Below are 10,067 nucleotides of genomic sequence, written 5' to 3' on the forward strand. Positions count from 1 at the left end.
ATTGATGCCTTAAAAAATTTGGTCACGTCATCTAACCGCTATCAATGTCAATTAAAATTGTCAGGTCAGCTTTCTGGTGATGAAAACGACGGAAGAACCAAATTGAAGCACGAGTTAAAATTTTAAGTTACAATTAGAGTCAATTGAAACTTTGAAGACTAAATTGAATCGGAATCAAATTTCAGAATTATTTTGAGTATTAAATCGATTATAATGGTTAATTATAAAAGTCAATTATTAATGCATGACTTCTCTATTCCGCCGTAATGCCGATTACAAATGGAGTGTGCGGTGTAATTTTGCGTGGATGTTTCTAATTTTGCGTGTAAAATAAAAATACAATAGAATAACGCAACCCGTAGAGGCATAGACGGGAGACCGCAGTTATTGGGGATCAATTTGGGAACATAGAATAGAGTCGAATAGAAAAGTAGTCCTCCATTGACGAAGGCAGCACGAGAAGAATTAAGAAAGAGACAGAGAGAGAGATGCCGCAGCCGAGCAAGGAGCCCTGCAAGAAAGAGGCCTGCGACATTCAAGCTTGCCTATCCAAGAATAACTTTCTCCCTCAAAGGTATGCTTCCAGTAACGTTGCTTGAACATGGAAATGGTTTAGGGTTCTTGTCAAACCTTTTTGAGAGACAAATGCATATGAAATAAATCTGAGAACCAAAACGAGCTACATATTTATAAACTTTAAAAGTACTCACTAAACCGTTTTCAACACAGGGCATGAGTGTCAAGTAGCAATCATCCAGTAATATTTTAGTTAGCACTGAGTTGTTGGAAGTTTGTCATATCTGCTTTCATAATGTGTAGGTGCATGAAACCCATTGAACTGCTGAACTCCTGTTGTGAGAAATGCGATTTTAAGTCAACTCACTGTGCTTCCCTTTCTGGACTCTTGAAGCAAAAGCCAAAATGAGAGTTGGGTTGGGTTATATTCTTAGAAATCAATGCTGGCAGCTACAACCCTTCAACCAAAAAATAGGAAACTCACGCACACGAAACTTCATGAGGTTACTCATTTAGGGGAAGAAGCTTATGAAATAAAAAGGCACCATGCCATTAGTATTGATTAGTGGTAAAAAGAAATTTAGATATTTTGGGGGTGATATTCCATTATCATCTTTATACTAAACAAAATATTATGATGCAATAATATTTTCTATGTATGTTTTATATTGCTATATCAATAAAAAATTGATACATTATTCAGATTGGTATTTATTTTAATTGTATTTCCTTGAATTGTTATCTGATACCTTGATTGAGGCACATGCTAGTTATTTTCTTATTGTCTTTAATGCTATTATCTCCAACAAGGCAACAATATTGAAAGAATGCAGATGTTTAGGCATTTGGTCTTTGGTAAAAGGAGCTGAGATTTTATTCCCTGTAGTTAAAATTTCTAATAGATACACACAATAATTAAACAATAAAATATCTCAATTGAGAAGGAAGACACAAAAACTCTCATGTTGTGCGGTTTTCATATACCAATTGCATCAAGCAACTGGGAATGTTGAGACACTGAAACTAACGAATTTGCTGCAATTGCACCACTGGCAGCAACGGCAGGGATCCCAATTCCAGGAAAGGTGGAGTCTCCACAACAGAAGAGCTGTGGGATGGGAGTTGAAGAGCCAGGAAAGCTTTCTTTGCCAGCTTCCAGTGCTGGCCCAAATGTTCCTCTGTGCCTTCTAAGAAACCTTCTATGTGTCAGTGGACTTCCAACTAACTTCACTTCACATTTCTCCCTCCTGAAGCCTTCGCCAAGCACTCGCTCCACAGCTTTCCAGATAACCTCTGATCTCTCAGCTTTGAGCTTTCTGTATTCGGGACTTGTACGTTCAAGTCCTTCCCATAACTCGAATGGTTCAGTTCCTGGTATATAAGCATGTAACACATGTTTCCCAGGTGGTGCCATATCAGGACTAAGTACACTGGGTACTGATACCAGCACTACATTCTGTTCAGCATCAACACCTCTTTCCCAGTCATTTACAACTACGTGATGAATCCCCAGATCGTCGCGGATACCCTGCTCAACCAAACATATTGTTGTGAGTTGTGACTTGTCACACTAACAATGCTATCCATAGATTCAAGTGAAAAATAAATCAGAAACAGAAAGGCAGGCCAACCTCAGCATCAATTCCCAAATGGAGATGCATGAACGATTCACATTGAGGGGTGGTTTTAATCTTATCCGAGTAAGACTTTGGAATAACGTCTTTAGGCAGCAAACGCAAAGTGTCCCACATTGATGCATTGCTCACAACAGCCTTTTTAGCTCGTATGAACTGCACAATGAATAATATATATCAATATATCATATCCAACAACCCCAGTTTACCTTACTTAGGTTGATCTTTATGCCTTTTCTTTTAGTCATATACTTACTTGACCACTTCTCAGCTTGACTCCAATGGCTCTGCCGTTTTCAACAACAATTTTTTCCACATGACTCCGAAGAGAAATCCGTCCACCAAATTTCTCGAGTCCTCTTACAAGAGCATCAACAATAGCAGCACTTCCATGATTGGGGAATTCTAGACAGCTTCCTGGTTTGTACCATTCTGCAAGCATATACACCTGAAAATTTGGGGGAAAGTAACCATTCAGGCATCAATACAAGAAACTGTTATTGGTAAATTAAAGTTTCAAGTTTCAACCAGCAGTGTTACTATTGCTTAGAAGATGAAGATTTACGATAAATGACGGATCAATCTTCTATTAGTCACTAGTTAATACTCAATTTAACTCCTAAAATTACGATTGACTCAATTTGGCCCTCAAAATTTACAATTGTAATTCATGTTAGCCCTTGAGCTGATTTCCGTGAATGATATGTTGATTTTGCACGTTAACTTGTTAAGATTGGGACTCCTTGCTTGGATTTCATGTGACTGAGACCTATTAGACCTCCTAGAAGTTTGATGGCTCTCCAACATTCTCATGAAGATGACAATAACAAGTTCAATTTGAAAATTTTGCAGCTCTGGAGCAACAATCAAGCTTCTAGAGCTCTAATAAGTCCTGATCATATGAAACCTGGGCGAAGAACCTAAATTGTAACAAATTAATATATCAAATCAACATGTCGTTAATGGAGATTAGCTAAAGGGTTAATGTGAGTTAAAATTGTAAATTTTGGAGTCCAATTTGAGTCCATTGAAATTTTAAAGATTAAATTAAATTCGACTTCAAATTTCATGGGCCAAATTTCATGGGGTGAACGCGGATTGGATTGGATATGGCCAAAATTTCGATCCGATCCGCACTAAAATCATCAAATCGGATCGGATCCAATATCCGCAGTTTTTAAGCTTAGATCCGATCCGATCTGATCTGCACATTTTCGGATCTGATATCGGATATATCCGCAAACATAAAAATATTTTTAAAAGCTTATTTTTATTAAAAAAAATATCAATAAAAATCATTTTTCTATTCTTTTAAATATGTTTACTCTTAAAATAATATTAAGCATATTTTTCTTAAATAATAAACTAAAATAATACCACATATATGATAATTATTAGTTAAAATAAAACAAACTTCTTGTGGTAGCAAGAAACTGATGTGCAAATGGAATGATATATATATATAAAATTTCATGTGTAGTAGTTGGTAGTTACCATCTCTTGTGAGATTACACCATTAGTTTTCAACCCTGAAAATATGAATGACCATAGGTCAATCCAATTCCGTATGAAAGGGTCTTTTATGTGCAATCCATCAAGTATTTCCGAGAATGGTCTGGAAAGTCTTTTGGCCCCAAAAGGTCCCCCCATTTGAACAAAGGATTTTATGAGAGAAGGAGCATATCTAACTGCTGCTGTCGAAAGAACGCCAAAATCTCCTCGAATAGATAGAGCAGGAAGCGCCATTGCTGCTGTTGAAAGTGGAAGTATGGTATCCTGTCAAGGAAGTCACAAATTTTCTATGTTGTCAAGCTTGTCTACCTACTCTTGGACATTATTTGCATGGAAAAGCGGAAATGTTAGAACTCACCATAAGTTTCTTCCATTCTTGAACAGCATTTGGTCCTGCATACTTCTCAAGGTCCTGCAAATAACTGAGCTGATAAGTAGAAATCAAAACAGAAAAAAACAGCAAGGAATGAGATGAGTATGCAAGTTCCTTCCACCTTCAAAAATTCCGTAGGCCCTACTCGAAACCTGAAGTCACCTTCAGGGATGTAGACATCCCATGAATCATAAGTGGCACATGGGATAGACTCGCCCAATGCATCTAGAACCTGAAGCCATAAAAGCAAACTGAGAACTGAGAAGTCCCAAGCAAGGTAGTAAAAGAATGTTATAAAACCACTTATTCTAAAAGTTTAGGCAATTAGATAGAGACACGTGAATAGTTATATCTCGAACAAAGGAGATAAAGCAAGGGAAATAGTACCTGGGCAAGAGGATTAGGCTGAGAACCCTTTGATTGCAAGCCAGAGAATACAGATGGACCAGAATCAAACTTGTAGCCTTTGATATCAAAAGAATGGGCAGCCCCGCCGGGGCGGTCATGGCTTTCGACAACAAGCACATCCTGCTCGTATCTTGCCAGAAGTCCTGCACAACACAGTCCGCCTATCCCACTGCCAACCACCACAACATCAGCTTCTGCCGTGGCCGTGGATGAAGGAGGAGAGGAAGATGCCACCTGCACCTTCCACTTGGCTGTGGATACTCTCTCACTTGGAACAAGAGGAGGAGCAAGAGCAGGATATCGAAACGTTGCAGCTCCCATCATCATATTCATGGTATGCATTGGATGTTGCAATGAATGAATGAATGAAGAAATGGCCGCTTTGATGATAGTTTTTGTAAAAGTTCGAACTCTCAATTAATTGAACCAAGATCGCTCATTCACATAAATGACACTGATATTTTTCTCTCAAACTCACCAACACTCTTAAGAAGATAGAGGAGATAGTTTCAGTACTAACTCAAAGCATTTTTCATTCATGGCACATATAGCTATGCTACATTTGCTTGCCTTTATATAGGCAAAAGTTAATAACTTAAAACCAGTTAAGAGAAAAGTTTAAGGGTATGTAGAATTTATCTTTTTGGTCAATATTTTTAGCCATCAGACCAAATTCTTTTAGTTTAATAATTTAACAATATATTTTTAAGTTATACTTTTAAATAATAATGATTATTACAAAAAATAATAAATTTTCCTGATCACATAAGATTCTCTTTAAATTAAACTATTAGAAAAGGCAACTTCCTTTACGTGTCAAAACATGTACTTAATTGTCTTAATCTCGATTCACATGGTATCAAGATCAAGAACTATCTCCACTAGGGTATCTTTGACTGTCTTTAGCATTATTAATTGATTATCATTTATCATCTACCAACTTGGTCAAATCTACACTGCGACTTAATTGAACACACATAGCGTCAAGTCTATGATATGATGCTTTTCTTGAAGAAAAAGCGTAGCTCATTTTTCTTCCATCCTTCCTCCATTTCATGTGATAATTCCATTCGTCCATCAGCAAGTCATGTGCCGGGCTGCCAACAATTACTATAATTCAATTCTTTGTGAGTAGTGACTGGTGTGCGGTTCCATTCCACCAGACTTTGAACGAAGACTTTTTCTTTAAATATAGTATAATTTTTTGTGCAACGCACGAGGCCAATTCAATGTAATTGTTATTGTTGGATTCAGAATATAAAAGAAAAATGTGTACCACCAGCTCGGAACATGAAGTAATTAATAAACAAAAACTACAAAATGCATGATGCCTTCAATTGGAAATGGAGGGCTGGAGTTGCTCTTATTCAAATTAACCGCCAAGCACGCTGCATATTTTATGGCCAGACTTGGAGTCTGCAGACGTGCATTATTATTAAACAATAGTCAGTACTCTGATGGCTTGACCCTTCCAGAAGCTTGGACAAATTCTTAACCGTGCCATGAACTGTGAATCTGGTCATTTACCCCTGCTTTTTCTGTTGTGATTTTTCTCCCTTTTGTTAATTTTCTCCGTTTTCAGACAAAAATAGTTAAGTTATATTAGTTTAATATTAAATATTATGTTAAATATTATTTTGTGTTATTTAAACATATATATATATATATATATATATATATATAAAAGAATAATATCAATTTTCAAAGAATTTTTAGTTGGATAATGTAGTCCTTAACAAATCGATATTCACATTCAATTTTGGTAAAAAATTGGACAAATCATTTCGTATTATTATTTAATAAAGATAACAATCTGTAATATCAGGATTAATTCGTTTGATGCAATAAAAATTTGGAGACTAATTTAGTAATTAAAATTTGACAAGTATTAAGATGTGCGACTAAAACTTTTTTAAGAATTGGTTTGGAATATTATTCAAAATATAGTTAATTTTTCCATCTCAATATCTCATTACTACTTTCTAATCAAACCTACTTTTAAAAGATCAAACTATTCTAAGAGAATAAAAATATAAATTAAGATAGTATGTTTAGAATTTTAAGACAATAATTCAACAATAAAATTATCTTCTAAATATAATTGAATAATTTTTTATTTCTCAAAATATTATGAACTAAATGATCGTTTTATTTTATTATATATATATATATATATATATATATATATATATATATATAATATTTTATAAAATTAGAGACTAATTTATTAATTTTAAAGTTGGATTCTTATATACAATACAAAAGTATATTGCTCTATATTGAGAGTTGGTTACTTTGTCATTTTTCAAAATTTCATGATTTTCAGACCAATATAACAAAATTTTAAACAAATTTATTACACTAACACATTCTAAGTATATATTTAACAAATACTTAATGACACTAAGATTTTACTCTTCATTATAACAAACTTTAATTTATATCCTTACAATGATAAAAGATTAATTATTTTTTAATTATATCTTAAATTTATATACCGTAAACATTAACCTAATAGGAAATATTAGTAAAAAAAATTCAAATATTGGTTGCTCCATATAATTTGAAATCTACAACTTAAATCTATATTAGCAAAAATTATTAACCTCCAGCAAAGTATCAAATTCCAATAATATAATAGTCACAATGTGCAAATTTGTATTATTTCAATCAAATTTGCAATAGTAAATGTTCTGGCTGAGATTGGCCGGTATATAACTCGTCCATCGATGAATGTCTTTAAGCTTTTTCGTCGAGATGAGTTATACGTCGGCAAAGAGAGAACAAAGGGGTGAGTACCTGCAAAAGACACTCCGACGCTTAAGTCAGTAAATGTTTAAGAGGTATATAATAATTCTATGAAGAGTAAAGTATTATTTTTGTCCCTAACGTTTGGGGTAAGTCCCAAAGTTGTTCCTAACGTTGGCTCAATGTTGTCCTGCCGTTAGGGATCCGTTAACAGAATTGACGGCGGGACAAAATTGAGACGATTTTGAAACGTTAGGACTTAAATAGAACGAAAACGTTGGGGAAAAACGATACATATAAATAAATTTTAATTTTATCCTTCAATAATATCAATTTTTTACTATATATAATATTCAATTATTTTTTAATCACATCTAGGTAAATTACACTTAATCACACTACTTTCATTCTAAATAAATTTTTTTATATTTTTATATTAACTTATAACTTTAAGTGTAAAATTATAAAAAAATTAATTTATTTAGAATGAAAGTAATGTGATTAAGTGTAATTTACTTAGATATGATTAAAAAATAATTAAATACTATGTACAGTAAAAATTGATATTATTGAAGGATAAAACTAAAATTTATTTATATGTATCGTTTTTGTCCCCAACGTTTTCGTCCTATTTAAGTCCCTAACGTTTCAAAATTGTCTCAATTTTGTCCTGCCGTCAATTCTGTTAACGGATCCCTAACGGCAGGACAACATTGAATCAATTTTGAAACGTTAGGGACTTATATAAGACGATTGAAACGTTAGGGACAACTTTGGGACTTATCCCAAACGTTGGGGACAAAAACGATACTTTACTCTTCTATGAATATAGAATGTTATTAGACGTGAAATAGAACTTATCACGTGTGTGTCCTTATAATAATTCTATGAATATAGAATGTAAGACATGAAATAAAATTTATCATGTGTTTTGTGTATAATAATTCTATGAATATAAAAAGTAAGACATGAAAATAGAACTTATCATGTGTTGTGTGTTGAGATATAGAAATTAGTGCCTTTTATAGGCATAGAGTTTATGAATGATATTCATGTTATGACCGTTTCGTCATTAAGATGGAAATGATGGTCATTAAGTGAGTAATAAAGGTGTCGGTTACAAACAAAGAATGAATGATAATTAAGACTGAGTTATAACTCATAATGCACAATAAAGACCGAGTTATAAGGTGACGGATCACAGCCCCCAAGCTTTGTCTGCCGATTAAATGATCCAGGCTAAGCTTAGAAAATAAAATGAGTTATAACTCGATTAAAAGACAAGTGAATAATGATGTGGTGAGCCCCCAAATTTAGTCGGATTATTATGTCGACACTTATTCAAAAAATAATTGAGTGGTAAGAGTTATTCAATTAAGATAGTTGTGTGGGAGATACTTCTCTGCTTAAGAACAATTTTAGCATTTGATTGTATGTGAACTGAAAAGTTCAGAAATAGATATCCATTGACGGAATCGATTGTATGATCTGAGGATATAATGGTTAATTGTCTTGGGAATTTTTTCAGCCTACAACAGCTTATTGATGAATTTTTTGTTCAAAGTAATTAGTTATTGAATATTTATAATTTATAGTGAATGTCATATGACATGAATAAGATAAATTGAGAAAATGAATATGTACAAAGTCGCAACATATATTGAATAATATATATTGTAAAAGTAAAAGAGTTCAAAGTAGAAAAATATACCTTGAAAATTGATAATTATAAAGAAGAAGACGACATATATGAATGTCATACATGTCAAATGTGAATATCTGAATTTTGTTTTGTAGGATATGCTTTAATTTAATAATAAAGCAATAAGATAACAGTCATTGAATGATACATTTAGTATAATATTTTTAGGAGTTACAATATGATGAGGGATATTCCTCGTGCAATAATAATAAATTTTGAATGTTTGCACGTATTTTTGCTTAACTTTTTGTATTAAATCAATAGTAACATAAAATTTAATAAAATAAATAGTGCAACAGTTATATATTGCTAGAGAATAAAGAATATATAATCAATCAAATGACATAGAGCTATTAGGATTATTTTTGAACAATTCAATTTTAAATTTAAGTTCATGCAAAAATACATTTAAATTTATAAATGTAGTAGGGAGAAAGAATGAAGTATTGATAATAAAATAAATAATAGAGATTAAATTAATATAGTGTTATTGAAAAATTTTATTATGAGTTTTTGAAAGAATTCAATTACATTCGAGATTTGGATTCATCTAATTGTATAGATGAAAAAATAAATAAATAAATAAATATAATTTATGAAAAAAAAATTAGCATGATGGTATGAAAATTATAATGCCATAATGATATGTTTGAAATTTGTTCATGTGTGATGAATGAATTCATATATAAATTGAAATTAAAAAAGTGCTAAAGAAATAACTAGCAAATAATGTTCATGCTTTTGATTTGATATTATAGTTTATCAAATTTTAAGAATGAATTTTAAAAAAATTCAATAGATTTGCATATATTGATTTTGGAGTATAGAGAGCAAAACATGTTTGACAAGTGTGACACATGGATAAGAATAGCTCATGCAAAGAATGAATTGTGGTACATTTGGATTTAAAATGACAATGATATATAGGAAGAGGTTTTATCAATACTCTCATGACAATAGATAAGGAAAATATAAGAGATGAGACTACTGTATATTAGATGATCCCAAGAGCTGAAAACAAAATTATAAGCGACTATATAACAGGCTTTGTACTCTTTCCGCTTTTGGTCAAGAATAAAAAAGATACAACATAGCAAGTAATTAAAGAGCATGAAATTAAAGAAATTTTGTAGGTGACATACATTGATTTATTTAAATTTTTAGGAGTTTGAAG

The 10,067-nt window shown here is 32.3% G+C and overlaps 2 protein-coding genes across 2 annotated transcripts; one reads left to right on the forward strand and one right to left on the reverse strand.

Annotated features, from left to right (window-relative positions):
• Window positions 1-337: 337 nt before the first annotated feature.
• Window positions 338-1,230, forward strand: LOC107635773 (Cox19 family protein (CHCH motif)). The gene is made up of 2 exons (XM_016339348.3): window positions 338-574; window positions 820-1,230. Exons 1-2 carry the CDS (start codon window positions 489-491, stop codon window positions 923-925), a joined length of 192 nt encoding a protein of 63 aa, XP_016194834.1. The 5' UTR covers window positions 338-488; the 3' UTR covers window positions 926-1,230.
• A 137-nt stretch (window positions 1,231-1,367) lies between these two features.
• On the reverse strand, window positions 1,368-5,088 carry LOC107635762 (prolycopene isomerase, chloroplastic). Its single transcript, XM_016339335.3, has 7 exons — window positions 4,423-5,088; window positions 4,157-4,267; window positions 4,021-4,074; window positions 3,645-3,926; window positions 2,407-2,598; window positions 2,148-2,306; window positions 1,368-2,044 (listed from the first exon to the last, which is right to left on the reverse strand). Exons 1-7 carry the CDS (start codon window positions 4,783-4,785, stop codon window positions 1,493-1,495), a joined length of 1,713 nt encoding a protein of 570 aa, XP_016194821.1. The 5' UTR covers window positions 4,786-5,088; the 3' UTR covers window positions 1,368-1,492.
• Window positions 5,089-10,067: the final 4,979 nt, after the last annotated feature.

Source organism: Arachis ipaensis, chromosome B1 (genome assembly GCF_059453495.1).
Source record: "Arachis ipaensis isolate K30076 ecotype BB chromosome B1, ASM5945349v1, whole genome shotgun sequence".
NCBI classification, from domain to species: domain Eukaryota; kingdom Viridiplantae; phylum Streptophyta; class Magnoliopsida; order Fabales; family Fabaceae; genus Arachis; species Arachis ipaensis.

What these genes read in the sequence shown, in the direction of transcription:
- LOC107635773 (XM_016339348.3), top strand. Translation starts at nt 489, where the DNA reads ATGCCGCAGCCGAGCAAGGAGCCCTGCAAGAAAGAGGCCTGCGACATT. An exon ending in AATAACTTTCTCCCTCAAAG is followed by an intron (nt 575 to 819) that starts GTATGCTTCCAG and finishes CATAATGTGTAG; the next exon opens with GTGCATGAAACCCATTGAAC.
- LOC107635762 (XM_016339335.3), bottom strand. Translation starts at nt 4,785, where the DNA reads ATGCATACCATGAATATGATGATGGGAGCTGCAACGTTTCGATATCCT. An exon ending in GGCCTACGGAATTTTTGAAG is followed by an intron (nt 4,075 to 4,156) that starts GTGGAAGGAACT and finishes AGTTATTTGCAG; the next exon opens with GACCTTGAGAAGTATGCAGG. An exon ending in AAGAATGGAAGAAACTTATG is followed by an intron (nt 3,927 to 4,020) that starts GTGAGTTCTAAC and finishes CTTCCTTGACAG; the next exon opens with GATACCATACTTCCACTTTC.